The 23,155-nt window shown below is 43.3% G+C and overlaps 1 protein-coding gene across 2 annotated transcripts in view; it reads right to left on the reverse strand.

Annotated features, from left to right (window-relative positions):
• Positions 1 to 2,331: 2,331 nt before the first annotated feature.
• PIK3CB (phosphatidylinositol-4,5-bisphosphate 3-kinase catalytic subunit beta) overlaps positions 2,332 to 23,155 on the reverse strand; it is a 120,449-nt gene continuing 99,625 nt past the window's right edge. For both annotated transcript variants that reach the window (XM_060242167.1, XM_060242166.1), the window contains exons 21-25: positions 9,668 to 9,835; positions 8,924 to 9,047; positions 5,829 to 5,974; positions 4,997 to 5,129; positions 2,332 to 3,793 (exon numbers count right to left, since the gene is read on the reverse strand). In XM_060242167.1, the coding sequence (XP_060098150.1) occupies positions 3,656 to 3,793; positions 4,997 to 5,129; positions 5,829 to 5,974; positions 8,924 to 9,047; positions 9,668 to 9,835 (709 nt within the window). In that variant the 3' untranslated portion in view covers positions 2,332 to 3,655. The remainder of the gene's footprint in view (positions 3,794 to 4,996; positions 5,130 to 5,828; positions 5,975 to 8,923; positions 9,048 to 9,667; positions 9,836 to 23,155) is intronic.

Here is a 23,155-nt window from a genome sequence, read left to right on the forward strand (position 1 = left end):
CATCCTAGGCATTTACGTATCAATTTGCCATATGGGCAATTTTTATGAGTCAGATGTAACTCTACAAAAAAAGCAGATTATATGAAAGAAGCAGGTAAATTGGTTCAACAGTTTCAGTATACAGGGTATCTGACAGAGTTAGTTTTAAAGGCACATCAAATGGCAGAGAGTTGAAAGATGTAAATTACTGCAAGATAAGCCAAGACAGAGTTTGGATGTATTATCTTGTGGCCAGTTGCATACAAGATCAGCAGATCCATTAAGAACCTATGTGATATTGTTTCACACCTACCAGGGTGCTCTATACCCCCAAGAATTGGGTTCAGGAATCCAAAATATCTGAGGAATATGTTAATCAGGGCAGAATTTAGGAACAACACAGAATAAAATTCAGATAAGCACAAAGTAATAGGAAACTACCCATGTGGTCAATGTTCTGCATGTGGGATGATGCTGTCAGTCAAACAGTTTGTTAATCCATACAATGGGAAAGTTATTAAATTGAAAGTTTTTACTAATTGCAACACGAAACACTTGGTACATGCAGCTATATGTTCATGCCAATTGTGGTACTTGGGAATGACGTTATGTGCATTCAGAGTTAGGATATTGGAACATAAATTGCATTTGGAAAGTGAAGTCCCAGAAACTCCTATATTTTTCCATTTCAAAGAGACTAAACATCAGATTAAAGACTTAAATTTTTTGCACTTTATAAATACCAACCAAGGCTATATGTTAAGGAAGACATAAATAGAATATTGTTACAGCAAGAGAGTTATTGGATTCACAAATTACAAACAGTTTCACCCTCAGGGCTTAATGCTCATATAGAATTTTCTTCTTATTTATGAAAGATTGTATAGGTTGAACTGAACTGCCTGTTGTTGCAATGCACTTTTATAGTACATATGGCATTGGACATATATCTTTCAGTATTGTTATAAGTGAATATGTCTTTGAGTATGTATATCTTTAAGATTCTGGATGAGTCTCAGCATTTATTGGAGATAAGAAGGACTTGAATTAGGAGCCAGGTGCAGAGACTGGGAAGGGTTTGCATTGATCCATATGTGGGTATCATTCTCTGTGGTTAAGTCTCTTTGCAATTTTGGGACAGGTGATGGTATTGCTATTGTTGTATGTTTTGATATTTGGCTTTATTTTGTAATAGCTCCATGAAGAATTTACACAAACACAAAGAGGGATCGAGTGGACAAAGGCACAAAACTGTCTTAAAGTTCCAGAAAGATGAATTCTCTCTCTCTTGTCCATACTGTGGATTTTATCATATTGGCTTTGTTATTACTCTTAGTTGCTCAGTGGGGAGTTTTTGTGTAACTCAGGAAGCAATTGGAGCCTGTATGCCCATAGGAGCAATGAGAAGGCACACGACGCTTATACAGATGGTCTAACAGCATCTGCAACAACACTGTAGTTACAGCCACATGCTGGTGGTGGTCAAGAGGGGCTTACTAAGCACTCCTTCTCACTGGCAATTCATATGAACACACATTAAAAATGTGTGCTTTTACTCCATAACAGTTGTCACAAAGAAACTTGTCACCATGGTTGTAGTGAGTTAGATATAATTTAATCCAGATGGCTAGATGCACAGGGATTACAGATACTTGAGCACCAGTCACTTGTGATCAGGGAGCTGATAATTCTATAGAATGCTGAGGTGGGGGGAACCCAGGAAACTTCTTGCTGAACCTTAGACTTACATGAATTTAGCAAGAACAGAAACCAACCCTCTGCTAAGAGCTGGGAGTTGGCTTCTGATCCTACTCCTTCCTCCAAAACTCCCCCCCATACACACTAGGTTTCAGTAAGGCTGGTATTCAGTGTTGGAAAGAAGAGGGATACCATTACATTATAATAGCTTGAAAATCAGGTATCTGCTACCTACAGTAATTAGCTAGTTTTTGTAAGACAAAAAATGATAAAATTGATTATTTTATACAAGAAAACCTGAACAGCAGCAACATCCCTCCATATAACTTCAGGCAATGCTTTTTATTTGAATAGTTATGACAGTTATTCCCTGTGATACAAAGCACAATGTATCTGTGTCAGTACTTGCTAAAGGGAACAAACTCTCTGAATGGCCTTCCAAAGAAAGCTTTGAATCTCAAGCATATTCTGATATCTTTGTACTGAAAACCTATAATACAATGTATGCACATCTGTGTGGTAATTCTAAGCTTCTAATTTATGACATATTTCGCAAAGGCTGACAATGTTTCCATGAGTCCCAATTGAGAAATACAACACTTAGCAGAAAACATACAGTTGTGCACAGTATTCTTTAGAGAAGAACACAAACTCTTGACAAAGTAAAATAAATTTTAATTAAATTCCTATGTAAAACCATTGTTTTGATCAAAAAGGCAATTTTTAATTATTATTATTATTTATATTTAACATCACCAATACAAAGAGCTACCAGTGTTCTTTGGCGAGTAAGCAGTAGCTGAAAGGTCATCTCGCCACCATTTCATACATTACAAGTTGCATCTTTGAGCCAACAGATCTTATTGCACTTTTAAATATGAATTGCTCCTCAAATAAGCACCTTGAAAATATGGTACCTCAGTGTTAAAATAAATCCAGTTTCTCCACCAGTTATCTTAGGTTGAACACAAACATTCTAATCAAGATAAATAGTATCACTATAGGCATTTAGGAATAACATATCAATGGAGTTCCATTTTAAAAAATGCTGCATTTTAGCATTTTTGAAAAATCCTACACCTTTTGGCTTTTACACACTGTAATGTTGTTTGGGTGCACATTCCTCATAAATGGGTTTTCTATCAAATGCAGTTTTCCATGTACATATATTACACATTGCATGAGGACAATACAATTGTTATTGATGTCAAAGGAAGATGGAAAAGCCATTGAGGTTTGTGCAAAAGCTCAGCTGGTAGACTTTAAAAAAAGTGGAGGTTCAATAGAACTCAAAGACAATCATCTTCATGATAAGAGTTTTCCAAAAGCTCAAGGCTGCCCAATGCATATATGCCCCACTGAAGTTAGCATTAATGCTAACAGGTTTATACTAACACTGAGCACTTTGTTTAGAGGATTCATCACTTTAAATTAATTTTCCCACTATTAAGAGAAATCTCTCTTGTGGCAGCAGTTTAAGATAATAAGCAGCTTCCTGCTGTACAATGCTCTGGCAGTTTTTACGTACAGTAGAACACAGTTATGCCCAATAAACACACACACACACACACATAAACAAAATTCTCTGGAAGCAAAATTAAAAAAAACACACACACAGACATACCCTTCTGATTCTCCATTTAACCATCAGTCCTCTAAGAAGTCTCCAACCATCCTGACAGAGTTAGAGCACACTCTCTAAACATAACTCCCCAAATATTTACACCTTTGCAATGTATCAAAATAATAACATAAAAAGCTTAGTAAGTAGCCTTCAGCGTGCAAAGTTGGCACAAGAATTTATGGAGAACATCAGCTAGTTTTACAAAAAATCTCATCAAAGCATTCCAAAGCAGAGTGCAAAATGATAATTCAGGCAATTTTCTTGGGTCCATTTTTAGAAAGGGTCTCTTGGTTCCCTTTTAAACATTTTTTATTGTCAGAGTAACATTCAGCTTAGTGCAAATTCATAAACCACTCAGGATCTGTAATCCTTCCGAACAGTGTGCGCCATCCAATTCACTTTAGTAGTCCAGCTTTCTCTCAGCGCTTCATCAAATTTCTGCTTAAACTGCTTTAGTGCCTCTTCCTCGCTCTTCCCTAAGGCAAGAGAGTCCTAAAGGGAGGGAAAATGCTGCATTTAAAGGACTGCTCTTTCTCCTTCATGCATACCCAGCATTTCCAGAGTCTGTCACTTGTCTACAGGCAACCCTTTTCCCACAGTTAAGCACCACCATTTTTTATCATTCAGATGGGATAATGGATGTTATTCTTGTCAGGCATCAATATGTTACAAAGTTGGGGAAGGGGGGAGACAGACCATAGCATTAACTTGCACACTGCCTAAACTTATTTCACTTGAATGAATGTTGCATCTTGGGAAATGTCCCTTAGAGAAAGAAATCAACTGGCTAGCAAGCTTCACTACTTCAGTCTGCTGACTATTTGAGAATGATGACAATAGTGAAATGCTACCCAATGTCTTCAAGAAAGCTCTGAAATTAGGATAAGGCTTATGATTTTGAGCATCTAAGTGAGTAGCAAGAGGTCCATGGGAAAATTAGCAAATAACACACCTATATAATAATGGAATTATTTATTTCTTAATTTTCAGCATGTTTATTCGGAAGAGCTTCACCAGACCTTTAAGACAATAAGAAGACTCCTATTGCATAATGATCTGGCAATGTTTATTTTCAGTAGAATACATTTATGCCAGATATAAATACACATAAAGTATAAATATCTCTGCTGCTCTGGTTTAATGGCCATTCTAGGGGAAAAGAATAAGAGATCCACAACCTGTAAGAGTTCCATATTTTCCTACTACAGAATATCCTGACTTCACCCTTTTTTATACAGGTAGGTCCATGTTTATACTATGCACTTATTGAAAATTCTATTGAAATGAACTGATGGTAACCAACAATTGACAAAAAGAGCAAGGCTTTTGTTTCATAAGATTAGACTCTGTTGGGAGTGGCTGTCTAAAAAATTAAAAGAGTTTGAGATATTGAAAACAGGCCCATAGTATTATGACAAAGCACCTGTTTTGCATACAGAAGGCTCCATTTAACAGATCCACATGGTCAAATGGTTAAATGGTCAAGTATCAGGACAAAGAGACCCCCAGAAAACTTGGACTGCTGCTGCAAGGACTTGGAAAACTTGGACTGCTGCACTTGAAATAGACCACTGATTTGCCTCCTCAGTAAATGGTAGTTTCCTCTGTTCACACAAACTAAGGAATACTTCACAGTTTTGAGTTACAAACATCTTGCTTTTTTATATATTAGGTACGTATGAGAATGAATTTTACCTTTAGATACTGAATATCCTTAACAGAAGTTAGCTCTGGAAGCCCGGCCGTTAACATCAATGCAAAGAGAGTGATGAAGAGGTTCCCATGTCTTCTCAGAACCAAGTATGCACCTTCACAACACTGTCGAAACCTTAACATCCACAAAGAACACTGGTTGTGAAGCAGGGCCAAAACAAGTGAGCCAGTCTCTAGGCAGTCTGGGCTACTTAAATACAGAGTTATCCGAACGGGATTAGACTTGATACACTACAGTTATCTGGTGCTATTGAACTTTTAAACCCACCACCTGTTCCCATTTTACATTGGTCTGCAAATACAGATTATTACAAAACTGTTTGCTTTTCATACACACAGCAAGAGATAATTAAAAAAACATTACAGTATCCAGTCACTAGAAAAAAGGAAGCCAAATATGCAAAAATGAAGTATCAAAGCAAATTTAACAAATCCAAGAGATAGCTGAGCAGTTTCCCTTTATGGATTTTGGAGCTTTCCCCATCAAGACAACACAAATGGACAAGGCCAACTAAATGACTGGGTGTTTATAACGTGGCAGCTGCTAAGTCATGATGAAAACCCCTTCTAAAAACTCTGCTATAATCAGTTACAGTGATGTCAAATCAGAGGTGTTTCCATGTTTGCAATCAGATGTCATATAGATTATCAGAGGAAAAATAAATATCTGAACTCCCCTCACCTCATGGAAGGAATAGTTCTAATATGAACAGTATCTTGCACAACCAATGACTGCTAGTCTATTTTTTGCATGGCTCTTTTATGGGGGTGGGCTAGCACCAGCAAAATTATTTTGATGATTTTTAAAACTTACCGGCAAAATTTTTCAGTGTTTTCAGTTTTCCCTTGCTGAATAACATGAATAAAATCATAAGTAAGAATGAAAGGCACTCGCTCCCTTTTAATTCCAAATTTAGATTTGAAGTTTCCAAGAATATGGCCAAAATCTATATGGAAGAGCTATAAAAAAAGGGTTCAGAATATAAATTTACTCCAGTATGCGATATGGATCTTTTCTACCAAAATTACTCCTTTATAACAATTGCAAATGCACAATAATTATGTGTGATTTTACATTTTGAAAACCATTAGAAAGTGATTATTGAGAACCATGACAGGCATATGGTTCTAGGCAGAAATTGTAATTATATATCATCTATGCACAGGAGTTCTTTTAAACATTTAAAAATCTTTACAGAAAACTTTAACTGAATATGTCTTTCCCTACATGGACTGCTACTATTACAGCAATACATATTTAACACTTATATAAAACTTTCACTGTTAAAAGTGCTTCATATACATTATCACCATAATCCTTATAATGGTAGATCAACAATATTATCCCCTCATTACATATCAGGGACTGAGGCTGAGAGAATCTTGCCTAAGGCCTCTTAGGATATCTGAGGCTAAAGTGAAATTTGAACCAGTGACTTTCCAGATTACACCTCAAATCTGTTAGCCACTCCATAGTGATATCTAGGAAAACATCACATAAGAAAGGATTCTTTTATCCTTAAAATTGTATGCAGCTTATAGAAGGGAGGAGATCTACATGGAAAACACTGTTAAACTTACCTTTACTGCTGTTTATCAAGTTGTCTTCAGTGCAGGCATATACTAGGCCTTTTTAAAGCTCTTAGATACTCAGGGAGGCACCCCTTCCACTGAAGCACAGGAGATGCTCTTTCCTGCCCAAATGGTTATGTGCTCCAAGGGAAGGCACCCCCTTCCCTCAGTTCTCCTGAGATGTTGCAAGCCCACCAACAATTATTATTACATTATTATCATTAAATTCAGGTTTTATACCACACATTTTAAAAGCGGGGCTCAGAGAAGTGTACAATGACATACTAAACAAACATATCATACAGTCAAAAACATTAACAATTGACACAGCATAAAGGAGACAGAGAATAAAGGAGAGAGCTCACAGCTGAAAAGGTGGGCGGGAATGCATGCCTGAGCAGATGATAACTTGATTGACAACAGTTATGGGTTAATGCGATACTGTTTTCAGCTTTGGTCTTCTGTGCACTTCCACTCTGGGAGACTAGTAAGCTACTCGTTATTGGGGGGGGGGGGCGCTGATGCTGTAATTAGAAAAAAGAGTGCAGTACTGCTCTTCCTACTAACATCTGCAGCCTTGTGTTTCATGAAAGTGTCAGATGACAACCATGTTGCTGCCCTGCCCTGCAGATCTTTGCCAGAGGTACTCCTCATATGACAATGCTGTGCTCTTGTGAAATGTGCATGTATCAGGAAGGGACAGGGGAGTCTTGCCTGTTCATAGCATATCTTGATGAGAGAAACAATCCATCTGGATAAGTCTGAAGAGTTGCCCTCCATTTACTTGGGCCTGAATGATAAACAACTGAAGACCTTTGTGAAAGAAACTTGTTCTCTTAAATAAAACAATAAAACCTTTAACATCCAAAGTATGTAACACTTGTCTGGCACTAGATGATGGTGTAGGAAAAAATTCTGGGAGCATAATGTCCTGTGAAAGATGGAATTTAGAGATTGCCTTGGACAAAAACTGTAGGTTAGATCTCAATACAACCTTCTCTTCATGGAACTTACAGCCATGTGCAATTTCAGGGAGGAAACAGCTGGACCCAATGATTTCAAAGAGAAGAGGTATCCTAGAACCAATGAGAAATGGCAGGAAACTGCAGGGACAGCCCAGGAGGAAAAACACCTCTGTTTCTATTAATATGACAGCCTAGTTGAAGGATTTTGTGTCCTGAGAATCACCATCACCACAGGGTCTGAAAAATCTAATTATGAAGATGAATGAGCCATGCAGTCAAGTGAAGCCTGTGCATGCTGTGATGTAACATGGTACCTATGCATACAGATCTGGAACCAAATCTGGCAGGGCCAGCAAGGTGTGATTAAAATTCAGTGGGTGCATTCACACTACACTAACGTGTTTTATATCTGGATTTTTGCTATTCTTACACAGTAAAAATCCATATGTAAAACACATTAGTGTAGCATGAATGCACCCAATGTGTGTCTTCTGCATACATATTGAAAACCATTCTCTCTATTAGAGGAAATGGGAGGAATACATAAAAGAGAGTATCTGTCCAGGTCATCTGGAAAGCATCTCCAATTGACAGACAATTGCTACCAACCCTGGAACAAGAAACTGATGCTTTGGTGTTGTGGTGTGTACTGAACAAACCTACCATTAAGTAACCCCATATTACAAACATCAAGCAGACGCTGTTTCTAGTGACTAAAATTACTGCCATCCTGGATCTAGTCTTGGAACTGAGGCAACAGGGCTGCTGAGATGGTTGCTCTTCCACAGCAGTTGTTGGGATAGCAAAATGCTCTGCTGGGGCAGATGATTAGCTGTATGGCAATCACAGCTGGACAAGGCCTTTCCCCAAAGAGTTGCCTTCAAACAGGAAAACTTGACCCCTGAACACTTTTGGTATAAACTGCTGAAAGTGCTTACAGGCTATATAATTATGCCTCTTACTGAGGCAGATTAAACACAACAAATGTTTGCCAGTCCTTGTCATTATAGATCTGCAGTTGGAACACTTTTTGAAAAGATGACTTGTCTCAGAGAAGGTCTCGAGGAGATCTGAGAAAACTCCTCACAAAACAACAACAGAAACCCACTAATGGAGAGCTCTGGAAACAAAATACATGAAACAGTGGTGAAGAACAAACTGAGGGACTGGGGTGCATCCCTGTGGACCATGAGTGTACTCTGAGGGGCAGGATCCCCCTCCTTTGAGTATCTCAGAGCTAGACCTGCACATGCACAGAAGACTGAAGATGAGCACTTTTGATTTTATCATAGGCTGAAAAGCAAGCAAAACATACAGAAATAAATGCTAGTAGAAGACATCTACTGAAACACTTTCCCAAGGAAATTCTTACCTGACCATTCTTCCTGACCATAATATTGTCGCTATGTCTGTCTCCTATGCCCAGCACGTAAGTAGCTACACAGTAGCCAGCACAAGAGAGAGTGAATGTCTCAATAGCACGATCCAAGTCATCTCTAGGTTGCATGGGAAAAAAGTAATAATAATAATAGATTTTATTTCTACCCCGCCCTTCCCGCCTAGGCGGCTCAGTAGAATGATTTCAAATAATTTCTTAAATTAGAAGCCAGAAATTGATTGCTTCAAATAGCCCCAGGTACAGCATTCAGACAGAGTTTTGCTAGACAATAAACAGAAACAGCCTTATAGCCACTTCACATATCATCAGGTAGCGAACATATTATGTATATTTGCAGTAAACTTCCTGAACACATTAACAGCAACATATGTTTCATGATGAAAATATTTTGGCTAGCTACTATGGCACTTTATTGTGATGGTATACAAGGAAATAAAACATTATTTATTTAAAATGTTTTATGCTGCCTTTTTAACCAACTCTCAATAGAGAGCTCTGTCAAAGTACACTGATGTGCTTGAATTTTGGAATAACTGGCAATGATTTTTCCTCTGTTTTATTACACAAGAAAACTTCTGGCCTCAAAGATTGGCTGGCTACTGACAGAGAATTCTGCTGGTGTTGGAAAGTTCTAGCATATTGCAAACCTAGCAATATATAACACTGGTATGTGGTTTACTGAAAATCTGTTAACAGCCAATGCAATTTATATCTTACCCTGAATTATATTCCTTAATCCAATTCAAGAGAGCATCTTTGTTGAATGCAGCAGCAGCAGCAACATTGCTACTATTCAGTTGAATATCTGCAATGGTCTCAGAAGCAGAAACAACCTCAATTAAACCAGAATGATCTCCTGTTGCTAAACAACCATATGGCACGATTCTGTAAAAACAGTATAGTAATTATTAAAAAAAACTGTATATCTAATGGTTAGAGACAAAATATATAGGCTAATTTGTAAAACAAACTTTAAGAAGTTCAGAAAATGAACATGGCATACATTCAGCATTTTATAAGGTAAAAGCCATGCACTTCTACTATTCTAACTACAGATGGTGCTCTTTTCTTTCATTTGTTAGCAAATCCCCAAGCTGCTAAAACATCACTGGCAAAAACAGTAAAAAGGAAGCCCACCTCAGTTCCACTAATATACACAAAAACATTAACGTGATTTCTACTGCCACTTCTGTCAGGAAATCATTTAAATTCAGATCTTCTTTGTACTGAAGTGTGGATCAGCTCCAAGGCTGCCAGCCTTTGGTGGCTGATTGGGAAGTCACTGGTAGGGTGGCCAAGTCCAATTCAAGAAATATCTGGGGACTTTGGGGGTGGAGCCAGGAGCAAGGTTGTGACACGTATGATAGAACTCTAAAGGGAGTTTTGGCCATAACATTTAAAGGGACCATGCTCCTTTTAAATGCCTTCCCTCCATTGGAAATTATGAAGGATAGGGACACCTTCTTTGGGGGCTCATAGAATTGGACCCCATGGTCCAATCCTTTTGAAACTTGGAGGATATTTTGAGGAGAGGCATCGGATGCTATGTTGAAAATTTGGTGCCTCTACCTCAAAAAACAGCCCCCCCCAAATACATATACCTGTGGATCAATTCTCCATTATACCCCATGGGAATAAGTCTCCATAAGGAATAATGGAGTGTCCAGCAGACATTTCCCTCCCCACCCCCCGCTTTCTGATGACCCTGAAGTGGGGAATCCTCTGCCCCCACCTGGGGATTGGCAACCCTAGAAGTCAGTGCTTTTGTGGGGTGAGATTGTAGGTATAGCAAGGAAGGGAGTGACACTGGGAGGAAGATATTGAAATGGGGAGGAAGACAGATATGTAATGAATACAGGACTTGGGCACAGGAAAATGGGGAGAACAGGATTCTATCTTCATGACTAGGTGGTTTTGTATCTGCGATGATATCAGGAAGAACATTTGAGATTTCCATCCATACTGTAAAAACTGTATCCTGAAGGCTAAAGGATAAATGAGGCCTGGTAATTTAATTGCCTGAAATAGGAAGCAACTTCCCAAAATAATCTGCTCTGAGTATGCCATACAACAGATATTAGGGCACAGGCTTCGCGCAGGGTTACAGAAGCATTTAAACAGAATGAGACAGACACAGAGAGCTACCATTCAGAGAAAATGGTGTTCTATAGAAATTATGTTTCTCCAGATGCAAAACACAAAACAACAAAGCCACAAAAGCAGCTTAAATTTAGTTCAACTCATTGTTAAAAACAAGTTATAATGCCATCATTCAAAAACCACAACAGTCATTAACAGCTAAAGCCAAGCTTATCAGGCATTTCAAATCAGAAGTCTGATGAAATCTGCCCCCACACATACTTCATCTGTATCTTTAGAAACTTTCCATATCCCTCCATTCAAAATTTCCCATGCAATTAAAAATGATAGATTCTATATCTGAGACAAGGAGAGCACGTAACAGCTATACTCCTGGAATTGCTGCCTTCACAATATAGCGACTTATGCCTGGGCTCTCTGTGCTACTTTATAAATGCAGGTTTTATTAGGTTAAAGTGCAATGCTGCTGTACTTCAACCCACCCTTTTCTTGCAACATTCACTGGGCATGCTTCCAACAACTTCCTCTTCAAAAGCCGGCAATGATGAAAGCTGCTCTGTCCCCAGAGGATGGTACTTTCCCAAATGGAGGAAAAAACATCCTTGTCAGAGAGACAGTTTGACAGGAGTCAGGCTGGGGACAAATCCTCAGGGTCCTGTTCGCCTCATCCTTCCCTTCAACATCTGTCAGTGGGATTCTTTTGTACCTTTTGCTAAAACTATATAAAGACAACTACTGACAGATGTATAAACCAACCTGAGAGATTAATTCTATTTTCCTCCTGCCCTGTGTAACTTCTGCAATGTCCCTCCAGGTTCACAACAATTCTGCTTATCAATTCAAGTCCTACCAGTCCCAAACAAATGCAGTGCAGTTATGGTCTTCTTAAACTTCAGAAGAGTTTTCTGAATTTAATCTCTACAGAAAGGCATGCAGAAAGCCCCCACCTTGGACTTAAAGAAAGTCCTTTGTTTCAGGACTGCTTCTTCGATTCATTACATAAATTCACATATGCTATCATGGATTATAGGAGGGTGAAGTTAAAGTGCTAATGACTTGGAAAGGGGACAATAAATATGATAGAGATTTATAATATTATGCACGGGGTGGGGAGAGAGAACCTTGCTTTCCCCCCCCCCCTCATAACAGTCAAGTGAAACTGATGGACAGTAGATTCAGGATAGACCAAGGAACTTCTTCACACAACTTCTAGTACTCGCTGCCACAGGATGTAGTGATGGCCAGTAAATCTAAAATGGAATTAGACCAAGCCACAAAGACTGGCTATCAGCCATAATTACTAAAAGGTTAAGAAGAAGAAGATGAAGAAGATATTGCATTTATATCCCGCCCTCCACTCCGAAGAGTCTCAGAGCGGCTCACAATCTCCTTTACCTTCCTCCCCCACAACAGACACCCTGTGAGGTGGGTGGGGCTGGAGAGGGCTCTCACAGCAGCTGCCCTTTCAAGGACAACCTCTGCCAGAGCTATGGCTGACCCAAGGCCATTCTAGCAGGTGCAAGTGGAGGAGTGGGGAATTAAACCCGGTTCTCCCAGATAAGAGTCTGCACACTTAACCACTACACCAAACTGGCTCTCCTATACAAAATATACTCTCTTTGTTACTATACAAAATATACTCTCTACATACCAGTTATGGCAGGGCAACAATCTGGAAAAGGCCTTGGCCTCCATGCCTTGCTTACAGGCTATCCGGGGCCATTTGACTGGATAGTATGTGAAAACAAGATGGGCCCTTGATCTGAACAAGTAGGCTTCTTCTTTTGCTCCTGGTTTAACAGCACTTGAGCTGCCTTGTGCCAAGTGATAAAATAGGGTATAAATATTTCAATAAAATAATGAATACAAGACTTAAATGTTTCAGCAATTCTCTAAATGTCAGGTTACAGAGCTTTTAATTTTTTTGTTTACTACTATATCTTAGACAAAGGGGAGATTCATCATTTTTTTATAGTTCTTTTTAGCCTTGGTTCCTACCTAGAACTCTGCAGGTGCAAGGGGAGGCATTTCTGTGCTGATTTCTTCCTCCTTCAGGTCCTGGGCAATCAGGACTCCCAGAAATAGCTTAGGGGGTTAGAGGTCTCCCACAGGAGGGGGATAGGAAAAACTCACCCCTTTTCCTGTGTCCACATAAATCTAGTTGGGATCCAAGCCTTAGTGTGGCTTGAAAATAGAAGTTGTCAATGGGAAACATCTCATTTAGTGGTTTTTAAGAAAAGCCTGGATAAACATCTGCTGAAATATCTCCTAGTGTAGGAACTCAACTATGTAGCCAGCTAATAGGGAGCATCTGTACACTATTTCACAGGTTGTGCACAGCAACCGATTCTTTAGAATACTTTGGCTTGTTTTATTACTTGTTTATCAGTGATAAATTTATGTTATTGCTTCTATAATTTTATGGCATTGTTCAATGAACTGCCTAAAAGCAGATTTCTGGAGAAGTGGGACATAAAATTTTACAAATATATATTTTTAACTTCTCCTTTCTCAGTCCATAGGGGAAAACTCCTCAAGATTTTTAGCTGATAATGCCCCTCCCTATGTGTCCTAGCACTGAAGTCAAAAGCACATCTAAATATGTACATTGTACTATGCAGCTGGGCTGAAATTAGTTTCTTCACTGTGGCCCACCATTTTCTAAGAGGTCTTTAAAGCAACCTTTGCACAGCAAGGCCTCCTGCTCATTCATTTCCTTACGATGATAAGAGGATGAGTCAGAAAGAACAACCACAACATGATTTAATGAGCTTCACAACCTCATGCCAAGTGAGGAGTGTGGGCTGGGTTGGGTGGGTAGGCTCTACTCTTCACCAGGGATGCAGCAACAAAATGCCTGATCAATGCCTTTGATGGTACAGGGAGACCCTACCACTGCTATTGGCAACAGCCAGCTTCCAAGTATTTTCTTCCTGTCTGCAAAGGGAAAGTAAATCAATATTCAGTTTCAGAGAAACTAAACCTTCATTCTTTTATCCTGGAGAAAAATAATACACTTCCGGAACTAATCTATCTTTAAATTTTTTTCTGATAACAGGCATAATGAAAAAGAATCCTTCTTAAGAGTAAAATATTTGACTGATGGGAGCCTTAATTTATAGTGCCTCCCTTATCTGTGAAGGCTACTGCTCTAAGTTGCAACTTCATGCTGTTTGCTGAACTCCTACAAAAATATTTAACAGATGAGCTCAAGATGAGCACCAACCAGCTGGTGTGTCAGGAATACAATTTCTATTTATTTAGTACAACATATACAGTAGCAAGTAAAAATTCAAGCCCTGCTCAGTTAAAGAGATCATTTTACAAAGTCATTTTTCAGTTTAAAAAGCAAAAACATCACAAGATCTATTATAACATAGTATTTTTTTTATCAAATTAGAAAAGAAAAATATGCATGAAGAAAAGCACTGGATAAGGGATAACAGGATTTGGATGTTATAATGAACAAGAGCCACTACTGTAAAGCAAAGAGATAAATAATCCAAACCATTTTTGCACTATTATATGACAGGCATCTATAAGGCTCTATTCCACAAGCTACAGTGAATCCCTTCAGCTACACAACAAAGCCCAATGTTCCATTAAATCCATTTGAAGCAATGGGTTGCAGCAGGCAACCCTGAGCACAAAACGGGTTTTTTTGTGCATGTTCCTCTTTCAAATCATACAATTTATTTTTATTCATACATCACAACCATACCATTAACAGGTTTATAAATACAATATAAGCAGCCCAAAGGACTAAAGAATGGCCACCCAGTGACAAACAATTATGAACCACTATTTAAATCTAACATATATTGCCAAAGTACACTGTCTGGAAAATGACCCTAAATATAAGACCATTCCCCCTTAAGAAGTTATATACAAAAGGTGTTTTTTAAAAACATTACTGTACATAACTTCTATGTGAATTTAAGATGTCTCCATCTTTTCCTTGATAACACATGTGGTGGAAAAACTAGCCTTCCTTTCAGGACAATATAGCCATTTCATTTAAAGGCCTTTCCCTCTATGTCCAAATGTATTGGCTGTCTTAAACAAAAATGGAACAGAAAAAAATCTCTGAATGGAGACACTGGAGCGCAAACAAATTACATGCTGGGAAAGCTTAGCTATAGAATAAGCAGCCTATAGAGGAGGATGAAAGTTCGTATCCAGCAAGGCCCCTATGAACTGAACTGTCCTTGATGGAGTAAGGTGTGATTTCTCCAAATTGACCTGCAGACCCAAGGTGTCAAGAAGATGAAGAGTGATAGCAATGTGAGATGATAAACTCTCTTCCGACTCCGCCACAAGAAGCCAGTCGTTGATGTATGGAAAGACGACTATCCCTTGAAGCCGGAGATGGGCAGCCACAACGCTCATCATCTTCATGAACACCTGAGGTGCAGTGGATAGACCGAGCGGAAGGGCCTTGAACTGGAAGTGCTGAGGACCCACTGCAAACTGAAGAAAATGTCTGAACGCAGGATGGATGCTGACGTGGAAGTACGCATCCTTGAAGTCCAGCGTTGCCATCCAATCCCCTTGGGTTGATGAGGGGCAGAATTGTTTGCAGAGTGGACATTCTGAACTTCTGGTACAAAATGATTTTGTTCAGATTCCGAAGATCCATGATTGGTCTTAGACCCCCGTCCCGCTTGGGAACCAGGAAGTAACGAGAGTAGAAGCCTCCCGTCCTGGCCTCCATCGGGGCCCTCTCTATGGCTTGTTTCTGTAAGAGGTTGCTCACCTCCGCCAGCAGAGGTGGGGAAGGGGGAGTGGTAATTACCACAGATTGGTTCGGAATCTGAGCAAAGTCTATTTTGTAGCCTTCCGCTACGATGGAAAGCGCCCAAGGCTTATGCCACTGTTTCTGTCTCACAGCTCTGGAAGATGCTGGTACGCTCAGGTTCCTGGAAGTTTTTATACTTTTATTCATTTCCTGGAGTGCATTGTCAGTGGTGGAGCTGAACAGGCCTTCGCCCTCGAAGGGCAGATCTTCAATGAAAGCCCTGGTGTCCTGCTGGAGAGCTGTAGATCTGAGCCAGGAGTGGCGGCAGAGGCAGACGGCAGAAGTGATAGTCCTCGCTGAGACGTCGACCATGTGCTTTGCTGCAGCCAGTTGTTGTTTGGCTACAGCAAAGCCTTCCTTCTGCAACTTCTTTGCAGCCGACCTCTTCTCCTCACTCAGGGAAGACAGGAGGAGGGTTAGTTGTTCCCACACTGAGTATTGGTATCTAGCCATGCACGCTGCATAGTTAGATACCTTTACTCCCAGTGCCCCAGCAGAGTAGAACTTCCTCCCAACGTTGTCCAGCTTCTTTCCCTCCTTGTCTGGTGGAGAGGAGTGCGTCTTGCGGGCTGTGGCGGAACCGGCCCGATTCTGCCTTCAGACCCGGTCCCGTCAGCTCCCTATTGAGTCGCCAACTCCTGGAGGGAGCTATTTCTCCTCCTGCCCCTTGGGCGCGCTGCCACCACCTGCTCAGTCTAGGGGCTCAGATTGAGAGGAACAGGACTCCCAATCCCCCTCTCCAGCTGTGAGGCCAGGCCTCCAGGTCCTCTGCCACCCTGCACTTGGGTTTCACAGAGACCTCAGCACTTCTTTGGGGCACCCCTGGAGGATTGGCACCTTATCCAACTGCATGCCTTCCCCCTTCCCCGGGGCCCCCTTCTTAAAAACAGCGTGGTCTAAAGCGGTCTGGGGATCTATGTGGTACAGAGATTGACTGCCAGTATTTAAAATAGAAAAAAACATTTATTAAAAAGATAGGGAAAGAAAAACAAAACAAAAACAGTTGCCTTTAAAAAGTTAGCACAGCACAGCAAACGCACAGCAAACAGCATAACAAAATAAAGGTGGTTTTTAAACGCATCGTCTTGTCCCTGGTCTACACTTGCCCTGCCTATGAGCATGACTTACTTGGTCTGACTGCCTGGGGCCTCCCAGGCAGGAGCCTCCATTGCTCACCACATGCTCGCTCGAGCGCTGGCTTCCCACTGCCCTTCTCTTCCTGCTAACACACATGCAAAGAACAAAAGCACTTCCTGCCTCTCTAGGAGACTTTCCCCCTAGAGTTGTTGGTTTGGCTCTGGAAGGGAGGGGGGGGGTTGGAGGGAGGCTACAAAGCCTGCTGAGGAATTTACTGATCCCTGCCAATGAAGCACCAGCACTCTAAGATGGTGTTTCTCCACACGTCCCCCTCCTTAAATTCTGAGCCGGAGGGGTTGCCTCCTACAGAGGTGACCCCGTAGCAGAATCCAACCAACCAAGGAGAAACCCATTAACCAAAATATTACACAAACATTCAGGTATTTCTCCAATAATACACAAAGTCCCACAACCTAGGTGTCCGTGTCCTTTTTGGACAAAACGTTGCATTGCTGCATGCAGAAGGAATGTCCAATCTTTAAGATGTACTCCTCCATCTCCCAGGACCACCTCTGGAGTTTGGTGCTCTCCCTCCGTTGCTGCTGTTGCTGGGATGAGTGGTCCATCAAAGGAGGAAATCCCTGGCCCCACATATGGGGTTGGAAACTGCCCAGTTCCCACACAGTTGCTTCTTCTTTATCCCTCATTGGTGGAATATTCCCTCTGTCCACTCTGACCTCCCAGAAAACCACCTCTGGGGCTCCAAACAATTGCTGTCCCAGCTTCTTTTTGTCTCCTTCCTTCCTACCTATATGCAACCCCATGGACCTCTCAGGGAATGGCTGTGGTATATTCACCTGCACCACTTTAACTGCCTTTCCCGTCTTCTCCATAGCCACCACATAAGTAGCCTCATCTAGGTCATCCACAATCACATGGGGTCCCTCCCATTCCACTTTCCGTTCACCAGTATGAAGGGGCAGGAAAACCATCACCCTATCCCCTGTCTCAGCTTCTGCGAACTCCATTTTCTGGTCCCTTGCCACCTCACACAGTGATTCCAGCCTAGGGTCACTTTGAACCTCAGACAGGAACATTCCTGGCTCCCCCAGACTTCCTATTATCTGTTCCTTCAAGCCACCCCTAGTCCCACTGTTTCCAGAACACTCAGCCAAAGTTTGATCTGGGTTCTCCGCCCCCTCAGTTGGTTTCTCAGTGTCAGCCAACTGAACTCCTTCCTGTCTGGAAGGCTCCACAGCATCCTGCTGCCCTTGCAGAAATTGGCACCCCTCTTCCCATTGGGCACACCCGCCTGCAGGGCTTGAGACAGGCTGGTCCTCCCCCTCCCTGGTTGGTGGTGAGGTGGCTTCCCTAAAGTTGCCTTCCTCCCCCCACCTTCCCCTGAGGGTTTGGCTTGGGTTCTCAGTCCCCTCGGTTGGTTTTTCAGCATTACCCAACTGACCCCCTTCCTGCCTGGAAGGTCCCACAGCTTCCCAGGACTCCTGTCTGCCCTGCTTCAAGACAACCTGTTCGGAGAGCGTCTCGGACGATCCCACTTCCTGATCCACAGCTATTTGGTGAACCGGTTCCAACCTAAGGCCGCTCCGGACCCCCTTCTGGAACCGCTCCCGTTCCCCCAAGCCTTCAGCTATGTGCTCCTCTGAGCCCCCATTAGCCTTGCTGCTCTCAGAAACTCCTGTGAAATCTCCACTCTCCACCTCTGTCTCTTCAGCATGCACATCCTTTATGCTCGACTGGTCCTTTTCCTTGCTAGGAACATCTACAGCCTCTTGCTGCACTTGGGGAAAGCTACACCCCTCTTCCCCTTGAGAACACCCTCCTCCAGGGCTTGAGACAGGCTGGTCCTCCCCCTCCTGGGTGACTGCCCTCTCTTCATCCTCAGTAACCTGGGCTATTTCCCCCTCCCTGGTTGGTGGTGAGGTGGCTTCCCTAAAGTTGCCTTCCTCCTCCCACTTTCCTCTGAGGGTCTGGCTGCGGGTTACAGCATTGATAGAGTACTGGCCAACCAACAAATCCCGGCCCAATAACACTGGAACTGTTTGTTCCTTCATTACCCCACATTCAGAATAGGATTTACCTTCTTGTGGAGCCAAACCCCTGAACTGCTTTCGGGAGTGGTCTGGCCCCAGTTTAAACCTTTTAAATACAGTGGCTTTATAGGCCGCAAAAGTTATCCCCCCCATCTTCCACAGGCATGCTGTAATAGATGGCTGAAAGTTCTCCACTCAGGTTGCTACAGAGGTAAGACATATAGTCCTCCTCTGCAATCCCCCACTGTTTGGCTGCCCTCTCAAAGTTGGCGAGGTATATGGAGGGGTCTTCTCCCTCTTGGTACTCTGCAAAGTCCTTGGGGGTGACTTGGATCTCTTTGCTTAGTTCAGCTTCCAGACGTAGCACCTCAAGCTCATGGCGACGTTGCTCTTCCTGCTCCCGTCTGCGGATCTCAGCTCTCTCTCTTTCCTCCTGTCTGCGGATCTCAGCTTGTCTTTCCTCTCTCTCTCGTTCCTGGTGTCTGCGGATCTTGTCCCTCTCTGCTTGTCGTTCCTCTCTCTCTCGTTCCTCCTGTCTGCGGATCTCAGCTTGTCTCAGCTCCCTCTCTCTTTCCTCCTGTCTGCGGATTTGGTACGCCTTGGTACGTATTCTTGCCAGTTCCAACTGTAGCTGCAAGATTACTTCTGACTGGGTGGGGGCCACTTTTGCAAGTGCCCCTGCATGCTAATGATACTCCAAAAGGAGGTCTTTCATATCTACTACAGTCATGTTGTCACACTCCAGCTTGTGCTTTGCACACTCTTCCTGGAGCTGTGGCTTTGTCATCTTCAGGATTTCCCGCATCTTAGCATGCTCCATCCTAACTAGCTAAACTTTCCCTACTCCAGTTGACCCGAAAATAAAACAAAACCTCTGTTGCTTCCTCTGGGTGCTTGCACGCATCAAAAAAGCAAAAATGCCTGGCCAATCAAGTTCTGTTTGTTCTTATCCCACCGCTGCCGCCAAGTGTGGCGGAACCGGCCTGATTCTGCCTTCAGACCCGGTCCCGTCAGCTCCCTATTGAGTCGCCAACTCCTGGAGGGAGCTATTTCTCCTCCTGCCCCTTGGGCGCGCTGCCACCACCTGCTCAGTCTAGGGGCTCAGATTGAGAGGAACAGGACTCCCAATCCCCCTCTCCTGCTGTGAGGCCAGGCCTCCAGGTTCTCTGCCACCCTGCACTTGGGTTTCACAGAGACCTCAGCACTTCTTTGGGGCACCCCTGGAGGATTGGCACCTTATCCAACTGCATGCCTTCCCCCTTCCCCGGGGCCCCCTTCTTAAAAACAGCGTGGTCTAAAGCGGTCTGGGGATCTATGTGGTACAGAGATTGACTGCCAGTATTTAAAACAGAAAAAAACATTTATTTAAAAGAGAAAAAGATAGGGAAAGAAAAACAAAACAAAAACAGTTGCTTTAAAAAGTTAGCACAGCACAGCACACGCACAGCAAACAGCATAACAAAATAAAGGTGGTTTTTAAACGCATCGTCTTGTCCCTGGTCTACACTTGCCCTGCCTATGAGCATGACTTACTTGGTCTGACTGCCTGGGGCCTCCCAGGCAGGAGCCTCCATTGCTCACCACATGCTCGCTCGAGCGCTGGCTTCCCACTGCCCTTCTCTTCCTGCTAACACACATGCAAAGAACAAAAGCACTTCCTGCCTCTCTAGGAGACTTTCCCCCTAGAGTTGTTGGTTTGGCTCTGGAAGGGAGGGGGGGGGTTGGAGGGAGGCTACAAAGCCTGCTGAGGAATTTACTGATCCCTGCCAATGAAGCACCAGCACTCTAAGATGGTGTTTCTCCACACGGGCCTTCGACGAGGAGGAAACAATTACCGAATTCGGCTTTGGATGTGTGAACAGGAACTCAGCCCCGGACTCTTGGACACGGTACATATGGTCCAACCTCCTAGAAGACATGGGTGTACAAGCAGGCTTCGCCCAGGGCTCCTTTACCGCCTGTAGGATGACCTTCGTCACCAGCAGGGCAACTGCTGTAGATGTATCCCGTTGCATAATGTCAAATACGTTATCGTCTACAACGGGTTGCGGCTGTGTCACTGGAAGCGAGAGGGAGAGTGCCATCCTCTTCACCAGGTCCCCGTACGACTTCAGATCCTCCGATGGTGAGATGGGAAGATCCTCAGCCATATGAGACACCGGGGAAGGTTCCAAAGCCCAGTCCGGATCGTTGGTACCGACCTCGAAGTCCGACGATGAAGACTCTCTGTGTAGAGATCGTTCTGAGAGCACCGGAGTAGACTCTCTGACAGGCGACTGGATCAACACCGATGACTGAGGTTGGACTTCCTCCACCACCACGCCGCGTCTGTCAGGCGGGACAGCGATCGATGCCAAAGGATGCCATCTAGAATGTTGAGACAGCCTGGACATGTGAGATGCCGCGGACTGCTGGTCCCAGTCTGTGAACTCGCGAGGAGGGTACCATTGGTACGGTGGATAAAGGTAAGGAGGCCATTGGTGCTGCTCCAATGGTGGAAGCGGTGGGAAGCGACGAGCTACTGTAGTAGCTCTCCAGCTCTCTTCCAGCTCTCTCCGGCCTCTCGCCCGATCCATCGGTGCCGAAAGCTCTATCGGCACTGACACCTCCACCTCTGAGACTGAGTCGCTCTCACTGCGATGCCTGGACCCTGAAGAGTGGGAGTGCTGAGTCAGGTCGATCTCGTGCTCCGATGCCGATAGGCGCAGCTGCAAAGCACTGCCTCTCGACACCGAAGGGCTATGACGTGGGGACGCCAAGATCTTCCTCGGTGGAGCTGTCGATGTCGAAGCGTCATGTGAAGGGGTGTGGGATGGTCTCTTCTTCCGCTTCTCCTTCGATTTTCCCTTCTTCAGCGCGGATGATCGGGTCCCTGAATTATCCCGACGCCTCTTAGCCAGGGCATCCACTGACCCTTCAGATGGCCGTTTCGTGGAACACCCGTGCTCGACCGGCATCTCAGTCCTGATCGGCGAAGTCTCAGCCGATGTGACCGTCGGGGCCGTGGCCTCACCCATCGGTACTGACAGGCTCGATGCCATCCTTTGAGGACGAAGTGCCAACTTGACGAAAGCCTCGCTGCTCTGTTCTTACGAGTTTGTTTTGAGAAACCCAGACAGTGTGCGCAAGAATCAATGCGATGTCCCTCGCCCAGACAGAGGAGACAGAGGGAATGGCCGTCGGGGGGGGGGGGGGCAATCTTCTTCCCACAGGAGCGGCACCTCTTAAAAAAAAACCCAACGTCTTTCCATTGACGCCCAGGAAAAAACCCCACCCAGGAAAGTCTCTGAGGGGGAAAACGGGGGAAAAACCAAGCCCCGAAGGGCAAGTCCAACAAAGTTTTTTTTTTAAACAACACTAACTATCTAACAACTAACTAACTACACTAAGAAAATAACAAACAGGCTATATACAACAGGCAAAAAAGCAATGCAAGATTACTTTACCGACCGGGGACACGAAAGGAGATCCTCTCAGCGCAGCAGTCAGAAAGGAACTGGCGGGATCCTCGTGCTGGCACCAGCGAGCATGCGCACTGGGATGCCTGCGCATGCCCGTTAGTGCCGAGCGCAAAAAAATCCCGGGCTTTTTAGGTACTGATTTGGGGATTGGCGCAGGAGCTCTATCCCATGAGTGTGAAACACAGAGACCACGAAGAAGAGAACTGCACTCAAAGAGTACTTGTCAATGGCATTTCATCTGAAAGGAGGGAGGTGTCCAGTGCGGGGGCCACAGGGCTCGGTTCCGGACCCAGTATTTTTCAATATATTTTTATCAGTTTTTTGGATGAAAGTGTGGGCAGAGGCTATTAACTTAATTTTCATATGACACCAAATTGGGGGAAGCAAATTGGGGGAAGACTCTCTGACAGGCGACTGGATCAACACCGATGACTGAGGGAATGGCCGTCGGGGGGCCATTCCCTCAGAAGATACAGACTTCAACAACAGACTTCACACCAGAAGATACAGACTTCAACAAGATCTGAACATGCAGGAAAAGTGAGTGGATGTGAACAAGATGCAATTTAATAAGGATAAGTTCTACATCTGGGTAACAAAAATGATCAACACGCATGCTTCTGGGTTGCAGAGTGTGTGAACAAGATTTTCGGGTATGGGTGGACCGTAAGTTAAATATGAGCAGCCCATGTGATGCAGCAACAACAAAAGCTAATAT

Source organism: Heteronotia binoei, chromosome 6, assembly GCF_032191835.1.
Source record: "Heteronotia binoei isolate CCM8104 ecotype False Entrance Well chromosome 6, APGP_CSIRO_Hbin_v1, whole genome shotgun sequence".
In the NCBI taxonomy this organism is placed as follows: domain Eukaryota; kingdom Metazoa; phylum Chordata; class Lepidosauria; order Squamata; family Gekkonidae; genus Heteronotia; species Heteronotia binoei.